The sequence below is a fragment of the Silurus aristotelis genome, assembly GCF_946808225.1.
Source record: "Silurus aristotelis genome assembly, chromosome: 9".
Lineage (NCBI taxonomy): Eukaryota > Metazoa > Chordata > Actinopteri > Siluriformes > Siluridae > Silurus > Silurus aristotelis.
Genome location: NC_139582.1, coordinates 5,812,873 through 5,833,869, shown reverse-complemented (window position 1 = coordinate 5,833,869; position 20,997 = coordinate 5,812,873). Strand labels below are relative to the sequence as shown.

Below are 20,997 nucleotides of genomic sequence, written 5' to 3'. Positions count from 1 at the left end.
CACATTTCCCCGGCGACACCGCTGACCTGATAAGAACTCCGCTAATCTCTTTTGAGGCTGTCAGAGTGCTTTGAACAAAATCTAGTTCGCATCTATCAGCAAGGTTATTTGTCAATGACTTATAATCCCAGGTAAATTTCACTGGTTTTATATTAGACTCCGCTAATGGTTCTCATGTCTGAAGTTTCTCAGGCTTGGGAAAAAAAGGGGGAGATTGAAGTGGGGGAAAAAAACAAGGGAAAAAAAAACTATGGATTTGCTTCTCTGAAATGGTGGGAGCTGAGAGAGAAGATGAAGCAACATAATACTGGTGTAGATTCAAAATCTAAAAGTGAATTAAAATTTAAAACCTAAAAACAGGATTGAAATTTTAAACAATTATTATTATTATTATTATTATTATTATTATTATTATTATTATTATTATTATTATTATTATTATTATTATTATGATTATTATTATTATTATTTTCCATGCCCTACTTGTCTTTTAGGAGATAATGAAGATACTTTAATGAAGATACTATTTTTATTCCCTGTTCAATTAATTGTTGATAATTAGGCAGTTTTCTGCTGGAGTGTAGTGACTCTCTTTGTGCCCCTTGTCTCAAATGAAAGAAAAAAAAAACACGAAAAACAAAAAATGTCACACTGCTCTGGAAAACACTTACGGTTCATGTCTCTCAACCAAGGGCACAATGTGGGCCAAGACAGAGTGCAATCAGCAACCAGACCAAGCCTTCTGGGTAATTTATGAAGCCTCAATTAGAGGAGCACACAAAGTAATGATTCTCAAAAAAAAAAAAAAGGAACAGCGTTGGCCATCTCCTGCCATATTCCACTAAAATCGTTCTTATTAGGACAACGTCCCAAATGAACTGCGTCCCAAACACTCATGAACAGCGCTCTGAGATAAATTATTAATAAAACACATTTGAGATAATAACATTTCTTCGACAACGCGTCGTGGTTGATACAGTACTAAGCTTGAAAAGTTGATGAAACAGCTGATACTTATAAAGCTGTTGCCGTTTAATGAGCTGCACTTTGTGTTTTTTCATGGAATTTGAAATGAAACGTGTGTTTTGTGTTTGCATGGGGAAAAAATTGGTCATATCCGTCATCTCTTTACGGAGGATGGTCATAGTCATGGAGGTTTGATCTCGCACTGTTTATGCTCGTGTCAAACCGAACGAGTCATAGCCCTAAGTGCTTACGCCGACGCGTAAATAGTTTGACGTTTCATATTCTAACAATGTCTTACCTCTCACTGCGTAAATACGAAAAAAGTAAACAGGTTTCTGTGGGTGATGGGATATAAATCTCCTCGCTCTCTTTTAAGTTTGCATTTCCTTAAGCCCCCCCCCCCCCCCCCCCCTTTCTTTCTTTGATTCCAGATGTTTATTCTGTTTCTAGAAATCGCAGGCCTCCTTTGTTGTGCTTTTTCCTCTGGTGTTGTTTGTGCAGACATGTGTTGGTGAGCCCACGAGTGCATAAGCGTGCTAACTGCTTACAAGAGGCACACGTGGACTATTAAATAAAACCCTGCCACATTCTGCACACTTCATATGCTCGTGTGTACTGTAGGTGTGTGTGGAGACTCAGAGCTCTCCCTCTATCTAGCTGTGTGCATATTTTCACCACTGAGTAATGGTTGATACTGTTCCATATGTATTTGCTCTCCCACTTTGAGCCTGTAAAAAACACCAGAAGGGGGGGGGGGGGGGGGGGGGGGGTTTGTGTCACAATGAAAGCTAGTTTTAAGTGTCCTGTAGGGGTCTGTGGATTAGGACAAGCCCAGTGCAATCAGTATCCGTCGTATCAGTGATGCTCAGCTGGAAAATCAATATTTTCCTACACTGTCATGCTCTCTGGCAGCTCGTGCGCCATACAAAGCTAAGACTGACCATATAAACTCCATATATTAGAGACAGTATGTCCTTGTCAGTCTTGAACTGTACTTTAAGAAGAGTATCATTTCCTCCTCAGTGAGCAAATGTATGGTAAAACTATATGTGTGCCTGGAAAGCACCGTACAGATGTTTGAGTTCAAGAAAAAAAAAAACTCAAGTCAATTAAAACCGACCCCCTTTAAATCAGTCTCTCTGACCAGAGATCAGGGATCTGCTTTCGCCATTCCAGCAATCAGCCTGGCCACCCATCTCTTCCAGAAGCTCAGGAGATCTGCAAATCTTCTTGTTCGAACTTTAAATCACTCGCTCTTTAAGTTCTCCTGTAGCATCGCGGCATGCGCTAACCCTTTGGCTCCTCTCTGGAAACATCTGCGAGCCGGGCATGCGGGGGGGAGCCTGTTTTTTGGCTTCCTCTCTTGGCACATATGTGCAAAAAAAATAAAAAATCTAAACGTAAATAAGGAATGGGGGCTGTTCATAAATAGTGGTGTCTTAATTGAGACCCAGTAAGAGTAAGTAGCAGATGTTGAAGCAGGAAATGTTGAATCATCAGAGAGCAGCGGGGGAACGGGCAAAATTGCATTTAAAGAAACGCAGCCAAGTAGTTGTGCTTTTCCATCGCGGCTGCCTGAGCCGATGTCGGCAATCGCTCTGACAACGTGAAATGAACGTTTTACAGGTAAACGGCAACAGGCATATAAACCTTTCTTTACAGAAGCTTTAAGAGCCGCCCGGGAACCTGAGATCGCTAAACAGCACACGTTACTCACTCTCTCATCTCTCAAACCGAAAATTTTAACATTATTTTTCTTCACAGACTTTTGGAGTGTCAAAGCAAAAGTCGACAAAGGCCAGCCTACCTTTTTTTTTTTTTTTTTTATTACATAGAAACATCTCTCACTCTAGATGTTTGATTCTCTGTTTCTCCTTTAACATGCGATCTTATGGGAGGGTAGTAGCTGCTCTCCTGTGAGGGCCGCTCTGCTCGGCTTCTCATGATTTCTCCCTCCAGGAAGTGAAGAGCACGGATATCAGGTTGCCTGTGATAGCTGCTGTGTTCATGCTAGTGGGGGACCTGAGAGAAGGTGGCACTGACAGGTCCCACCGTGCAGGATAAAAGGCACTCCTCCATTTGCTGTCACTGTCTGTCTCACTGCGTATCAGTGCACTGAGTGACAATGTCACTCTAAGGGGAGCTCGCTGACTCCAGAGCAGGTGGATGCCGTGCTGAATTAGTGCTCGAGAGCTGTGAGAGTGTGATGCTCCCCAAATATTATCCCCACTGACTCCTGGGACATTGAGGCTTCTAGATTAGAGATTTCAATCAACACAATAAATACTGGAGAAGGAGAGGATGATAGATCATGCCCTTTATAAATATAGGAACTATCATTACTGTATACTGTATGATGGGGAAGTGGTAGACGAGTGGTTAAGGGGTCTGGGTTGCTGGTTGAGGGGTTCAAGTTCTGGAATCGCCAAGCTGCCACTCTTGCACCCTCTCTGCTCCAGGGGCGCTGGATCTTGGCTGACTCTGAGATTTGACCCCAGTTTCTTAACATCAATGGGATATGTGAACAAATAATTTCACTTTGCAGAAAGAGTACATGTGACAATTATAAAACATTTTTCTTTCTTTCTTTCTTTCTTTCTTTCTTTCTTTCTTTCTTTCTTTCTTTCTTTCTTTCTTTCTTTCTTTCTTTCTATACTATAACTACTGATTTCTGGTAGGACATTATATTATTATAATATTATATATTATTAATATTGCTCACTACAGATGTAACAGGTTGTTTTTTTTGTTTATGTTTTTCAGCAAACACAGAATGTACTCCTTTTTTTTTTTTTCTAAAGTATGACACACTGTTACTCTTACAGCCATCTGTGTAGTGTGTAGTGTGTGTCTGTGTGTGTGTGTGTGTGTGTGTGTGTGTGTGTGTGTGTGTGTGTGTGTGTGTGTGTGTGTTTGTGTGTGTGAGTGAGAGAGATCGAGCGAGCGAGTGTGAGTGTGTTTGGCCTATTTAAGCAGAACCCAGCTCACCCCATGTCAAGCCCTGCAAAATAGCATGATTCATACTCAAATGAGTCCTGATGAAAAAAAGTGACCTCATCTCTTCCTGTTATCAAACAAAAGGTTCTTTAAAAGAAGAAAGAAAAAAAAAAAAAAAAAAACGAGTGAGAGGTGATAGCCGGACATGGGAAGAAGAATCTGGAGCACTGTACCGGACCGAATCTCATCAGGGTGAAATCTGAAGCACCGACATTTTAAAAACAAATCGGACAATAGCAACTTTTTAGCAGCCACCCTGCTTTGACCTTGTTAGCAGTGGGGCACTCTGATAATCTGCGCTTAATGATTTTTTCTCCTCCCTCGCTCACTTTTTTCTTTTACATTAGACCACAGAGTGTCACAGTCATTTAAGACGTGGCCTCCCCCCCCCAAACCCCGCACATTCCGACGCCATTATGTTTCATTGTTGCAGAATAAAGCCTGGTATTATGTTCCCTCGGTAAAGGGCACAAGTGGACTGAGTTTTTATCTGCTGAACGAATCAATCAGGATTATGTCAGTTGAAAAGAATCACAGACAGCAGTCGCCAGCAGACCAAAAGCCCTGTGTGTGAGTGTGTGAGACTGAGCGAGAGAAAGAAAACGAAAAAGAAGCCCTGCGTTTATATGTGCGCGATATGTATTTGCTTTCCAGGACTATATAACGTGTTGACGGAAGTGTCAAGAGATAGGGAGATCCGTTTTATTTTACGCCATTCCCTCTCTGGGAGGATTCGGAACATGGTAATTATCATTTCAGTAAAAATTATTAGGAGATAAAATGAAGATCGAGTGCCATTTCCTACTATTAATGTCGGTGGGGGTCATGCACTGGTCCTCACCAGGCCTGTGGGAAATACAAAGTGAAGAGCACAGGGTGGAGCTTGGGGTTGGGGCTAACCCTGTGTCAGACAAGAAAAAGACAAAAGGGGAAGACATAGAGAAAGAGGGAGATGTCATGACTTTTGGAGACACTTCATCAAAACTCTTTAGAAACAATAGGAATTGATAAATAGACATTTAAAGCTCGACGTCTGCATGGAACGCATCCAATAAGCATTATATGATCAAGCTTATATTTGATATATAATAAGTTAATCAATTTCCCCATGAAATCATCTATCACTCGTCTTTTCGCTTCACGTTTCAGGCTTAAGGTCATGCCCCTATAGCCCCTTAGATCAGTTCAACCCCATGTGAAGCTTCTCACACCATTAAAGCCTTAAGATAGAGGGCACTGAAAATTCTTATCATTATCCATGATCCTGATTTTTTTTACATTTTTGTTAGTACAATAGTACATTTCTAAGATGAGCTACCCTCTGCTCCTTTACTTTCCCAAGTGTAAAGAGCAAAAAAACAAAACAAAAAAAACCAAAACCCTCCAAATGCTGCAATGCCATTTGTATTGTATTTATGTGTGGCAAAAAAAGGTAATAGATCAAGCACATTCCATTATTCCCTTATAAGATCATTAGCAAATATAATTAGATATGAAAGAAAGTAATTTGGGCGAGAGAGGGGAGAAAGCGCTATCAGGCACAGAAGACAGATAGCAGCGTCAGTGTTTGGACTTAAATTGCTCTGTGGAGGTATTATCAGGATGACGATCTCTGCCCCAGAAATGGAGTCAGAGGAAAAGTCAGACGCATCCGGACTCTTTTTTTTTTCCTTTATTTCGTTTTTCTCGGTAGGCCACGTCAACCTGCCAGCCACAGCTCCAACACACACTCTTTCACCCAAGTTTCACTCGAGTGTGGTTTAGTGACAGGAACTGGAGGTGTTTGGGATCTAGGTGCGATCTATGTGTTATCCACCAAGATCTTTGGACGGGATTTAAGTGTTGGATTGCCAACTGGAACGGAGAACAAAATTAATTGTTTCACTTCATAATTACATTTTGTTTTCTCCCGCCCCGATCCTTTTATACGTTCGTGGAAAGTTTCGGTTATTTTCTGTTCGCGTCAACCTACGTCCTTGCGGAACAGGAGAATAACAAACGTGCTATTTGTTTTACCTGTGCGCTTTTCCTTGACAAAAAACGCTGCGCAAATCCCTCGGTTAAAGCAGCGAGCAGAAGCCCCTTTTTAAGTGCCACATGTACGGGTTTTTGTCTGTTCCTTTTGTGTTGTTCGTAACTGCAGCATGCTTATCTGAGGGCAATCTCATCCCACACAACCGCCAAGGCACAACAGTGCTGTTTCCCTCTAGAAACACTGGATTTCTTTGACGCTGTGAGGGAGGGGTGGTGGTGGTGCAGGCTGATCCCTCTACTCTTTGTGAATCACTGCAAATGGTATTCATAAACATCCTGTGTTCATTAAAACCTTCTAAAAATATGATTTGGGTGCACTTCCTAGTGCTCAGCTTGCTCTTCTGTGTATGTGTCTGTGTCTGTGTGTGCACGCGCGCGCGTGTGTGTGTGTGTGTGTGTGTGTGTGTGTGTGTGTGTGAGAGCGCACACACACACTCGTATTTACATATTTATAAATAATGGTCTGTACAATGAGGTGTACCTTTGCCAAAAACAACACTTTTCCAACAGTGCCGGATGCCTGCGAGAGAACAAAGACGCCCTTCGTTACCGTATGTGTGGTGTGTGTTCAATATGGGCAGTGTGTGTTCAGTGTTCAGCAGGAGACTTAAAACCACATCTAGCCCTCGTTTGGATGGGGCAGGAAGCTTTCGGACGAAACCTAGTAAAATATGTATTCAAATAAAAGTGCATCAACGTGTTTGATCCCTACAAATAAAAGCGATCATATACTGGCATTAATCAACACACAGTCCTTTGCAAAAAGCCAGAATATGCTAGTAGGAGTGCTCGAAGAATATTACTTACTTAATTAAATGATTTGGATGAATCTTGAAGGATTGTAACTGTGTCTTTTCAAAGACCTACTTCAAAGAGAGAAATAAGGGTATTATAGAGGTACAGTTTGGTTCTCGAAAGCATGTGTCAACAGTCATTCGTTTGGTCTTTATTATGCACATAATGATATTTCTGTAGAAATACATTCCTTATGAAATTATTACAAATGAGGAAAAGAAAGTCCAAAGCAGCAAACATTTTAATGTGAATTCGAGTGACATTACACCTTGGAATAAAGGAGTAAAGTAAAATTTATAATAATATTAAAATAAATAAATAAATAAATATATACTTTTTTATACTACTACTGCTGCTTATAATAATAATAATAATAATAATTATTATTATTATTATTATTATTATTATTATCAATGTTATTATTATTAATATACTATATATTAATATGTAATATTATATATGAATAATTAATAATAATAATAATAATAATAATAATAATAATAATAATAATTATTGTTATTATTATTATTATTATTATTATTATTATTATTGTCAGTAAAATGATTTTTATTGTTTGGTGAAAATAATATATATATATATATATATATATATAGTTATGTTATGTATATAGTTTTAATAACTACTATTGTATTTATATATATATATATATATATATATATATATATATATATATATATATATATATATATATATATATATATATATATATATATAATAATTCATGTTAGGAAAGACAGTAGTATAGTTTGACATTTATATTATATTATATTATATTATATTATATTATATTATATTATATTATATTATATTATATTATATTATATTATATTATATTATATTATATTATATTTGTAACTTGCTTATGTAGTTCCTCTTATAAAACCTGAGATGCAGATCTTTCTCAGGTGCATTCAAAGATTAAATTGGATTATACTACAATTACACTACTTACAAGGAAATGTTAATAGAAAGGCAACTCAACTTAAAATTACATTTAAAATAATGTATTCCTGATGTTATAACAGCTATAATTCACATCAGAGTACTGACAGTATTGTCCTGACCACGGGACTAAATGATTAAATGGGTTTTTGTTAAACAGAAATTTTGATGATGTTTGTGATGTTCATGGTTTACTTGTGAGTGTTTATGTAAAATAATATTCCATTTCAAATAACACAAATTTATATATATATATAAAATATAATGCCCAGATCCGATCAGCACATAAAGCATGGTTAGGTGTGACCTTGAGCCATTTTTGCATTAGACTTCTATGTGTTGTGTTTTTTTTTGTTGTAGTTGTGTATTGCAGTGATAAGAAGAGGCAGTTGTGAAATGTCAGGTCTCGGAGCCGCGACAGCAGGGACGGCTCCCTGAGCGGCCTGGCCCTTGTTAACAGAGCTCGCTCCCAGCCTTGTGCTCGGCTATTGTTCCATCCGCCTCTTCATTTAGCCATTCTGTTAAGCATGACACATGTATTAACATAAGATGGATCCTGGAGCTATGAGTCCTCTTACCATATGTCTTGTATTACTTTCCAGGGCCCCCGATCTGCCTCATGCGCACCCGAGATGTGTTAATGTAGTGAAACAGAAGAGGGTGCTAGACTGCATTCACTCGTACAGAAAGAACATGAAAGAGACCCTAATCTTACACTCTGATAAAAGATCAGAAAAAAATACAGTCCTAAAAAAAAAAAAACTTAAATCTTTACATGGATGATTAGAATAAAGACTCTGGTAGGCTGCTCTAAAACGTGCGCACAAAATGAGTATTAACCTGCTGTATGATCATATTAACCAACACTCAAACACTTTACCAGACCGAAGGTTGTGTGTAACTATAAAGTTGATGTGTGAGTCTCCAGGCCACAGTGGCAGTTGTTTGGGGAGAAGAAATGGCGTCCTTAAATAATACCATTCCAGGTGGCTTAGTTAATGAAGAGTGAAAATCAAATATGGGGCCCTAATCTGTAACTCATTACTGGAACTTTCTTTAAAGGGAAGTCACAGCAAGCAGGTGCCCTTGGGAGAGCCGGCATTTAAAAAAGGAGAAGAAAAAAAAGCAAAAAAAAAGCTGGAAAATGTGATTTATTATCACTGCGTTTATGACTATCTTAATTTCCTCTCGGACCTAAGAGCGTGCGTTCAGACAGCTGTGAAAACATGACTGCGGTATTTTCTTTAAAGCGCTGCCAAATCAATTCATGTTCTTAAAATCACAACCACGTCATCTCCACTGTGGAAATGCGTGCAAGCTGGAGGAAGATGACATTGGAGATCATGATCTTGTTATGATGAAGTACACGTTTCGAATGATACTCAGTCTTTTACCGCCACCTTGTGGGAAGAAATATGTATTGCAGGTGGTGAGGTTTTATATTATATTATATTATATTATATTATATTATATTATATTATATTATATTATATTATATTATATTATATTATATTATATTATATCATATTATATTATATTATATAAAAAAGTTTGAACTATTGGTTTATAGGTTGCCCAATGACAACCAACCCTTAAAGTTTAGAGAGCTTTAGTACAGCTTGTTCTATGTATCCTATCAAAAAAGGTCTTAATTTTGTAAATTAATTCTAAAAGATTTTAAAATATACATTTATGATGACTTTGTTTTGAAAGCACGGGTTTCACCATGTTTAACAAATATGGATTTTTTTCCCAGTAACCCATAAACTGATAAGAACAATACATTTTGAATACAGTTTGTGCAGAATGATTCATTCATTCATTCATTTTCTCCCGCTTATCCGCAATCCAGGTTGCGGGGGCAGCAGTCTAAGCAGGCCCCCGCCTTCGACTGCTGCCCAATCCTCACAGCACCGTCCCTTACGGTCCCTCCTGCAGGTGGTGAGCCCACTGGAAGGTGGCCCCACGTCACTCCGATGTCACGGACCTTGATATTTCCCTCGTAAGGGACCCCCGGAGCATAGAGGGTTAAGGGCCTTGCTCAAGGGCCCAAGAGTATGAATGACAATAAGTTAAATATACTCATTCCATAAAGTGTATAAATTAACGATCAGAAGCAGTTAACTCCCACACACCATATATAAAGCTCAGACAAACATGACCATTCCTGTAAATGTGTCAAGGTTGACAACTATCACGACTGTGACAACCACGTCCACTAGGGAAAGACACATGCTAAAATAAATGTTTGGGAAACTACGGAAGACAATGATATTTCTCTGTGTCCACTATTTTATCTGCTTTCAGAATACAATAATTAAAATTTACATTTAAATTTGTGGCATTTAGCAGACGCTTATGTCCAGAGTGATGTACAAAAGTGATTTGAATTATTTACATTTATTAAAATTATTAATTTCAATTGCAAAATTCCTAAATTAAATATTTACTATTAACTGAAAACCTCGAATAGTATAGTCATTTTTACAGGCACAGCAAAATCAAGCAGGTATATTAAATTCAGCGTAACATTTGTAATTGTTTTTAGCGCCCCCTTGTGTTACTGTGCTGTTAGTGCTGTGGTACCCACAGTCTTCAAAATTCCACCCTTAATGTGGAAAGTGTGTCTTTACACACAGCGACAACGTGAAAGCCGTAAAGACATACCTAACCAAAAATGGAGTGGAATAACTCCGGTGGCCTGCACAGAGCGCTCACCTCAACTTCATTGAATACTTTTGGGAAGAATTTAAAATCTGAACTTCAGCTTAACTTCAGTGCTCACTCATACTGTTTCAGTCATTTAACCTTTGGTGTTATCATTTCCTTCATTCCTTGATTAGATGTTGAAATGTGGCTGTGGGGATTTGCTCAGTCATCCTCAAGAGCATTAGTGATGTTGAGGCTGACTGAGGAGCAGTCAGTGGTCCAGTTCATCCTCGTGAGATGTTCAGTGAGGTTGGGGTCAGGGTTCTGTGCAAAACACTCCAGTCCTTCTACTATAGTCTTGTCAATCCATGTCTTCATTAAGGTTATTTTGTGCACAGGGTCATAAGGAGACATAGTTGGGGAGCTGGTAGCTCAGTGGTTAAGGCTTTAGATGATGGACTTGAAGGTCATGAGTTCAAATCCCAGCACTGCCAAGCTACATTAGGTTTATGCTCCTTATCCAAAGGGACTTAAATTTATCCCATTCATACAACTGAGCAGCTACAGGCCTTATTCAGGGGCCCAGAAGTGGCAGTTTGTCATGGCTGGGATTTGAACTCACGACCTTCGGATAAAAAGTCAGATGCCTTAACCACTAAGTTGTCCAAGTGCGTCTGCCAAATGTGGTTAATGTGAATGTTTGGGTCTCTGAGGGTCCAGTGAATGTTTATTGTACATTCTGGATATTTTTATAGTATTATTTGATTTACAGCAAAGTTCTTGTTTTTATCGGTGTTGATGGAGAGAATGGGCTTTTACTTTTCTCTTAATCTCCATCACTCCGCCTGCATGCTGAGGTGCACACCGTGCAAGACTCAGGCTGATAAGTTGCTGGTTGAACGGAAAGGGCCGAGCGCGTGCACGCCGCAGAACGAGTAGGTGTGTCGCGGTTATTACTTTAATGGGCGGCTCTAAACGGCGCGCGTGCTCGCTGTTATTAAAGTCGCGTGCAGGCTCCTCACCGGTTTCAATTCCCATTAGCGTCGCCGCTTATTGCGTGAGCGCCCCGCGAAACAGACGCATGTTTTAATTCCGTTTTGTCATTTTCGCGGAGGCATCTTAGAAGAACACGACACGCCGGCGCACTTTTTTTTTTATTGCCAAATCATTTTCTCCGGGCTTGTACCGAGAATGAAATCGCATATTATTCATATTATTTACTTGGCACTGACTGCAGCGGCAAATAATTAGAAAAACGGTGTGCATTTTTACAGGGATTCAGACTTCAGCAATAACTGCATGCCTGAAAGTTATTATCCATCACATGCACTTGCACAAATAATAAAAAAAAAACACCACAAGAGCCTGAATATGGATTATGAAATGAAGAAATATTCCAAGAACTCCATTTTGTGTTGTTTAATTTATCTAATTATAAAATCTCATAAACTGTTTTCAAATAGGTCTTTCATATAAATGCATTTAAATCAGTGGTCATTTATATCGCATGTCCTCATGCAGGCATCAGGATGATACTTCTTTTTTTTCTGTTTATTTTAAGTGATAATATTAGTAATATGTTGTACAAAAAAAAAGCTCATCGCAGCAGGAACATAAGTAATAGTTCATTATAATGAGTCATGATGGCAGATATGTTTTAATGATGTCATTTCTCCGTCAGGAGCACATATGCATTTTGGTAACACTTTTCTTACATGCCAGATTACAGCCTGCAAATTTGTAAAAATGCATGACAACTATTTTTTGGCAGTTTGTTATAAATGCAGTGAACAGAGGTTGTGGTTTTCAAGCCACATCTGGGTCACTGTCATCTGAGACATAATGCTTGTGTACTCAAGAACGGTGTTACCAAAATGTCCCATTTCTCAATAAAGCAAAAACAATCCCAGCTGCATTTTTTTAAATTTTGTTTTCTTGTGTTGATTGTCTTGAGTTTGTACATAGCCTCAGTAGCCAAGTAGCTTGTGTGCATCAGTTTATCAGTGTGTGAGTCTCTAGTGAGCGGCCGATGGTGTTAATCTGCATCTGTTCTCTTAACCATAGTTCATCTGTGGGCGGATGAAGCAGCTTCCAGAAGGTTTGGACCCGCTCTTGCCTCCGAGCCTAAGCTAACTGACTCTGAGATGCAGGACGCACCGCTAATCAGAGAATAAATCGCAAGCAAGAGCAGGAGGAGGAGGAGGACGGCGAGGATGATGTTGAAGAGGACAAGGTGGAGGACAGAGATGAAGATGCTGATCATGACAATGACAGGCAATGTGATGTTTATGACTCTAACTTTGAGTTATGGAAAGAGATCACAAAAATGATGCTCCCTGAAGGACCAAGTGAAGAAAAAAGATGTTGTTGTTTAGCAAGATGGATAAAGTTACTTTGGGTCCTGTGTGTTTTGTCTGTTCAATTCTGCAGTGTGTAGCTGATATACATACATACATACATACATACATACATACATAACTCTTTTTTTTTTTTTTTTTTTTTTTTTTTATTTGCTTAGTCACACATTCCTTGCACCAAAATGTTACTCTGACAGAATTTCCAGTGTCACTTGAGAGACTTTCCTCCTTTTTTTGGACAAACTGAGCTCTCCATAGTTCTCACTGCCTGCTGAAACAATGCTACATGAGTGTAACTCGTACCTGGCTCATATCTCAAAGCTCTTGGACTGTGTATTTGAAGACCAAGCACACTTTCAGCAGTTCTTTTTAAAAACTTCTTATACAAACAGCCAGTGTGAGGATGTGTGAAACAAGCATGCGCTTTTTGGAAGCAGAAAAAAAGACTATATGGATGTACAGTTTCACCTTCCAAAATTGAAGGACTGTGGAGTTTTTTTTTTTCCTCGGACCTTGGACCTTCTAGCCGTGTTTTCTTTCATGATGTGTTTCAGAGCATATCCAGGACATGTGTTCAGAGCGGCTCTCGGGGAAAACAGAGCACGTTTAGGCACAAACGTCTGAGACATTCCTGAAACCCAGCAGTGGTGATAGCTGGACTAGTTGGCACAGATCTTAAAAAAAAAAAAAAAAAAAAAAAAAAAAAAAAACAAGAACAAAGAAAGAAAAAAAATGACCTGAATCTTGAACTCTGAAAAAAGGAGAACACAAAACCAGGTTGACTTTCATCTCAGTCATTGAGAATCTATTTGTAATATACTGCCACCAATCAGTGTTGCAAAGTGTTACTGACTACTGAAATGGTTTGATGTATTTACTTGTTAAAAACAATAAAAAAAAAAAAGAAGAAAAAGCAAACATACATGCGAGAAACACAAATATTGTCTAGCCTTAGATACAGTCATGCGTTGTTGCATCTACAAAGCTATCTGTTTTTTGATTGTAAGCCTTAGATTGGACTTTTTTCTTTTCTAGTACTGTACTTTTTGCCTTCAACATTGTAAAGATAACATTACAAAAAGAAAAGACTGACAATCTTCTCATGTTGCTGCAAGCGTATGTCCTTACAGTATATAACCCAATGTCTCGCAGAGGCAACGAGAGGCTATCAACCTCCCCTCCCCACACACATCTTTTTCACTGTGATAGTATCTAAGAATCCAGTCTATACGGTACACAGCTAACTAAACTAAAAATGAAGGTGTGTATGTGCGTGTCTGTGCGTCCCTTGACATTGTGAAATTTTTTCTCTCCGTCACTTTGTGAACTCCGGTGACCTTATTTGGTCTCTTCAGGCACACTGATCTCATTAGTGAAGGTCATCTCAAGTTCCATATTGCTCTGAACAAAAATGTATTTTTACCACAACTAACCGACTAACCGTGTACAGACATAATAACGGCGACACAACGAAGAGAACAGATCGAGTTCAGTTTAGTTCATTCAACTATTGATATGGTGTCTTTTATTTCTTAGATAAATATCTGTGCAAAAAAAAAAAATCTTGATTAGTTTTCGCTCCATCAATTTTGGAAACAAATGTCTAGTGTATAACGAGTGGAGGAAACTAGTAAATGGTGTTTAAGATTGGATCTATCTATCTATATATAAAAATATATAAATATCTATGAAATGACAGGTTCAGTGGTCAGTGGGATTAGACAGATATTGACCAATCAGAGATCCATATGTATGTACACTGTTAGTAGGAGATCTGGGCTCCTATGTGTGGTACTATATAGAGCTAAAGCACAGCGTGTTTCAATCTGGGTCTTACTGAACTGAGCATTCCACCTCTGAACTGTCTTGTGAGCTGTATAATTTTCTTTGTTTGCTGTACCTTCATGGCAGATGCTTTGTTTTGTAACTACTGATCTGTACTTATAATAAAAAAATAAAATGTATTCCAACTATTATACAATGATCTGTTATGCATTATGTATTAAATATGACTGGTGTAATGGATAATTTATAACCCCCCTCTCCACACACACACACACACACACACACACACACACACACACACACACACACACACACACACACACACACACACACACACTCCCCCACCTACCCCTAAAAAAAAAACCTTTATGATTCTGTCAGCTCTCAAGCCTTTAACACTAATGCCAATTATTTAACTTAGCCAATTTATGAAATACATTATCCTTAAATATAAAGTAACAATCTTTACTCTACTCCTATCTGTGAATCATCATTATGATCTGTGTATTTCATGTGAAACTTGTTTTAGCACCAGATCCCCTTTCTGATGCAACCCCTATATTTATCCAGGCTTGGGACTGGTACTGAGAAGGGTGCACTGTGATGTGCAAAACCCAGCACCTGGGTTCAGTTCCTCATCTGTCTTCAACATGACAGACAAAGATACTATCCACTATGTAAGTGGGACATATACTCAAAATATAAAGTAAATTCCTCAAGATAACAAAAACGTTATGTAATAAAATTCTTTTGTCCTGGACGTCTTTTACTAGATGACTTGATGTTGATTATTTTATCTATTATTAACATTGTTTTTCCATCAAAGGCTTGTCAATGCAGGTAGTCCCAGAGTTACGATGGTTCGACTTACGATTTTTCGATCTTATGATCTTGACAAAATTGATACAAATTTAATTTACACATATTGTACATTTTGTGCGGCAGGTAAATATAGCAGCTTATGCTCTGACCTCCACTCGTGATCTGGTGCTCGTCCATGTGCCCACTGCCACATACATATATACTGTATAGTAATTACAGTACGGTACTGAAAATTGCTGTTTTGCTAAATTATTACCAAATTACAATATACTACCCAATACTGATCACCATTCTTTGAAACTCCTGGGTAGGCTGGACTTTTTAAATAACTATAGGGTCATCGGAACACATCCCCATAATAAGTAGGGGACTACCTGTATGAGTGCTACAAAGGCTGGTTTGAGTGTTTAAGGTTCTAGAGTTTTCATAGAATTGCACAAAATGCCTTTTTTGGAGGAGGATGATCATCAGAAAATGTGAGCATGTGCACAGGTGTTCCTAATAAACTGGACAGTATCTGCACATGAATCCAAAGTGAGTGCTGAAACAAACATCTAAACATCCAGCCATGTAAAAGCTTCCAGGATAGCTTGTGTGTGTGCGTGCGTGTGTGTGTGCGTGTGTGTGTGTGTGTGTGTGTGTGTGTGTGTGTGTGTGTGTGTGATAGAGGAGGAGGGACAAAAGCAGTGTGGACCATGACAGCTCATATTACCATTAGTGCCCCAGGCCTGGTGTAGTGTTAACGTTTAGACCTGTGAAAGACAGACAGGCAGCACGGCTTTTCTCCTGCTGTGAGAAAATATGCAGTGCTCACACTCCTGTCCTCCTACATTGCTTCTAAACTTGCATCTCTGTTATTCTGTAGTCAAAACTTTGTACACATCCACATACTTGTGTGTGTGTGTGTGTGTGTGTGTGTGTGTGTGTGTGTGTGTGTGTGTGTGTGTGTGTGTGACTCAGCTTCCCATGAAAAGTCCATTACATTTGTTTACTTATTTATTTGCAATTCGATGTCTTAAACTCAAAAATGTCAAAGAGGAGTAATATTGTCAGGTTTAATTTTATTCATACAAAAGCAACAAAGTATGTGTTAGTTATGTTGTGTGGTTTTATATATTTATATATAGTGACTAACCAAAAATAATAACTATAAACATTAATGCTTTATTTGGTAAGAAATCCTGTGTAGACTGTGTGCTTTTGTGTGGTTTTTTTTTAAATCCCTACATTTATTAGAAAACTTCAGTACAAATACACTACAGTCTGGGTATATATTTAGCATCTATCAGGATTCTTTAACAATAGCACTAATGCCTATAAAGTCGATGGTTTAAAAGCTCAAATAGTTTTGTGAAAATCCATTGAATTATTTTTACTTTTTCTTTAGCTTGTGCTATAGAATAGCATGTATGTTGGTCTTTATACAGGTTATATATTTATTAAAACAGTGTCATGTTTAAAGTCTTTAGAAATTTACTACTGCACAGCTTACTCTTTTCTTTTCATCCTCATGAGTTGTGATTGTGGACATTTTAGTCTAAGAAATCCAGGGCCGTTCAGTAAGCAGTTCATGATTATAGCGAATGGAGTGCAATTATGGTCAAGTAAACTTGCTGCATAATATTCTTCTAGCAAATGTTCTGAGAAAAATATAGATTCATTCATTCATTCATTCATTTTCTCCCGCTTATCCGTAATTCGGGTCGCAGGCCCCCGCCTTCGACTGCTGCCCAATCCTCACAGCACCGTCCCTTACGGTCCCTCCTGCAGGTGGTGAGCCCACGGGAAGGCGGGCCGACGTCACGCCTTAATATTTCCCTCGTAAGGGACCCCCGGAGCATAGAGGGTTAAGGGCCTTGCTCAAGGGCCCAAGAGTGGCAGCTTGGCGATACCGGGGCTTGAACCCCAGACCTTCCGATCGGCAACCCAGCGCCTTAATCGCTGGAGCCACCACTCCCCCTAAAATATAGATATTTCTGACAATTCTGACTTATTACTATGGACTCAATGCCTTTGCATTACTGTATACAAGACTTAAAAGCTACTTATCTAAATTATTAGCCATTTGTGGGTATTCATACACTGTACTCATATTTCCCAATGATTTTTACAATTTAAACAGTGTTTGTCTTGGTATATCGAAATTCAGAATTCATACATTTGGATGCATCAGATAGTATTCAGAGTATTGGTTTGTGATTAAATCTATTCTCTAGGTGCTATAGGAACATAATCAGGAAGGATGGGGTGATATGTGTTTTGGAAAATAATATAATTGTATCTGTTTGTAGTTCAATTAGATTTAAAATCTATAAAATGTTATTGGTATAGAACCTTTAACATTACACACTGTTACAAATCAAGTACACAGGAATTAAATTATCGGAAATATATATTTAAATGAATACATTTATCTCTAGAACCTGAACCCTAATGAGCGAGGTAGCGATGATGATGGTAAGGAAGAACTCCCTAAAATGCTAGTAGGAAGTAACCTTGAGAGAAACGAGACTGAAAAAGGGAACCCATCTGCATCTGGGTGGATATCCATTATCATAGTTTTATCAGCTGTTTACTGATGAAGACTTGGAAAGTCATAAAAGTCATTGTAGCTAACATTGTATTCACTGCAGTCCAAAGACATCATCATAGTTACTAATTGGAACCATCCATTGTAATCTTGTGTACCTTTAAGTTGTCTATATGGAGCCATCTTCAAGAGCAGTGAGTGGCTTCCAGTTGATGAGACCTTGAGTAGGACACAGGGCATAAGTAGAAGTAGGCAATCAGGATGGATCAATCATTTCTGGAGAGCAGAATGGGACAGGATCAGAATAGTTGTGTTAAAGGTCGTGGAATTAAGTTAGTTCCTGGTATCACTGCTGTTATAGCAGCTATCAGCATTCACCTTCTCCCCAGCTACTGTTTTCCTTTCTCTTGAAGTTAATAGGACAAAAATATTGCAGCTTTTCATGTAACAGAGAAAGTCCTGAAGGCTTCCTTTGGAAGAGGAGTTTTATCATTGTTACAAAGTTCTTCTATTGGTGACACCTTTCAAAAATACTTAACATCTTCATACAAAAATGTTCACCATGCAAATAATTAAAGTACACAATCCTATGTAAAGTGTCGGCCATACTAGATCATATGCATGTTGGTAATATAACAGTAATGTGTGACTAGTGGACTATGGTTAATCTCATTCTGCTCAATCAAATTTCACAATTTAACTACACTGTGGTGTAATAATAAAATAATAAAAAAAATACTTATAACAACATTATGTGAAACATGTAACGTAATTTCCGGACTATAAAGCGCACCCATATATAAGCCGCACCCACTGAATTTGACAAAGATTTTTATTTTAAACATAAATAAGCCGCACCTGTCTATAAACCTGTCTACATTGAAACTAATACACTTTACACAGGCTTTAATGAAAGACAGTGTCTGTTACATGGTGTAACGGGTGAAATATGTTGCGTTCCCTTTAGGAGCATAGCGGTATTTTGGGAAAAGCCTGCTGCCGCATTTTTCCGCTATTACTGCATGTGTGCAAGACTGAGGAATATGTCCTTATTATTTTCTGATGCTCATTTCTAAGTTTCTTCGACTAACCCGTAACGCTGTTGCCAAGAAAAATAAAAAAGCACGAGTTTTGGAAACCTGTCTGTGCTTATATGATTTCTGTTGTAACTGGAGTTAGCGAGCTATCCCATGACCCTGATACAACGGCTTGTAGCTAAACAGTAGCCGACCAAGAAAGTCATGTTTCACTGTCTTCCTCCTTCCTTTCACAACTATTTCTCTCGGGAGTTTTTCTTTTGGCATCGTCGTGCGTTTAAAAATCACTCGATGGAAGTTTTTTCTCCCGAAACCGTGCATCTCAAAACACAGGTGAGGTGCGTCTTTTTGTTTACGTTCAGAAATTTCATTGGTCTAGTGTTATGGGGTTCAGTTTTTTGGCTTGAAGTTTGTGAAACTGGGAAAAACTCAGGAAAAATTCATAAATAAGCCGCTTCGTTGTTTAAGCCGCAGGGTTCAAAACGTGGGAAAAAAGTAGCGGCTTATAGTCCGAAAAATACGGTATATAGAACAGGGATAGTTTCAAGCCAGAATGACACATTCTGAACTTGTAACCATTGTGTAACATGTGATGAAGTGTTCAATCTTTGCCCTTGTCAACTTATTTTCTATCACAAAAGACTAATGTTTCTATGATGTCATTTACTATATGTAGGTGAAAAGGCACTTCTCAAGGACAGCAGGACATCATCCCATCTGTTTCACAAGCATGGATTTACACACTCATCCTGTTTCAGACCGGTGACAGAGGCTATTGTGTTAATAACGGGAGGCATACACTATGCTAGCTGTCTGTTCTCTTAGTGTAATGCGAGGAAACAATCCTCTACACACACAGCAGTGTAGCGTGTACGAGCATTTCCCTAACACAGGGCCTTACTTTACTGTTTTCATCCGCTCCAAGTTACCGAGGTCTCAAAGGTAAGAAACCAGATCTCCTTTAGTCTGATGGGATCCATATTTGAGTTAACCCTACATCAGGACCCTCACAAGGGGAGCCGTCCGAGGTCAATGCCTGACTAATTTTTAAACGGAGGAACTACATTAGACCAGATGTAGAGGGGCCTGGTCCCAATAAAACTCACATCCTGCAAAAAATGTAACCGTTTTATTCGCCGTTCTTGTTTCGGCCCCCTTAACTCCATCTTTTTTCCCACAGAACAAATCTCATGACTGTGATGTGCTATCATCGAGTGCAGACTTAAAACTCCACAGAAATAACACGGGCACTGGATCTATCTCCACGAGACAGTGAAAAATGGACGAAACGAGTGTCAGTATGCACATATCATCTGCAATAGTCACATATGGAAGCAGTTAGTGAGTGTTTAGTAGACACTAGAGGCATTTGGTACTCATTGAACCTCTAATGGTTCTCATTGGCCAGGTGGAGTGTATGAATCTTAGTCATCTGTATGGGCAGTTTAGCACATTCCCGTCAGATTTTCATCTCTTTGTACTTTCCTTGTCTTTATCCTTTCTTTAGCAGCTCCGGCCCATCTTTCACCTCGCCTCATTCTCCATTTTCGTCCTTTTGCACTGGCGCCATATTGTGCAGCTGTGTGTGCGGGCGTGCGCATGCGACTGATGTGTTTAAGATGACTGCGCGGCTGGGTTGCAGTGCGCCGGCACTTGTAGGCAGGCAGATGGTGACCTGCGCTTGAACCTGTCTTCACGCTCATTTGTTCAGCTGGCGTTCGTTTCGCTTGCATTTTCAAGGGGCAGAATCCTGTAACATTGCCTTGCATTTCACAGCTCCTACCAGCAGAGGGAGAGAGAGACCAGCTTATTGGGGCTGGAAATCTATTTCGTACAGAGGCCTTTGTTATTTTTTTCCATTACACACTGAGTAACAGAATATGGTGATTGTTTAAGAAGCGATTATGTGACACTTATGTCCTCACATGTCCAACATCTTATACCTTTCATATTAGAACTATTGACCATTTCTGAGAATGATTGCATGTCCAGAAATGTACTGTTAAAGAAAATTATCTATAAAGCTTAGACTAATTCTCACACATTGTATAATTACAAGACA

The 20,997-nt window shown here is 38.8% G+C and overlaps 1 protein-coding gene across 7 annotated transcripts in view; it reads left to right on the top strand.

Annotated features, from left to right (window-relative positions):
- Positions 1–20,997, top strand: part of znf536 (zinc finger protein 536) — a 183,609-nt gene that overhangs the window by 150,079 nt on the left and 12,533 nt on the right. For 3 of the 7 annotated variants that reach the window (XM_083549856.1, XM_083549855.1, XM_083549857.1), the window contains one exon: positions 12,469–14,737. The exons of the other annotated variants lie outside the window; for them this stretch is intronic. In XM_083549856.1, the coding sequence (XP_083405982.1) occupies positions 12,469–12,578 (110 nt within the window). In that variant the 3' untranslated portion in view covers positions 12,579–14,737. Of the gene's footprint in view, positions 1–12,468; positions 14,738–20,997 lie in introns of those variants that run through there. 7 annotated transcript variants of the gene reach the window in all.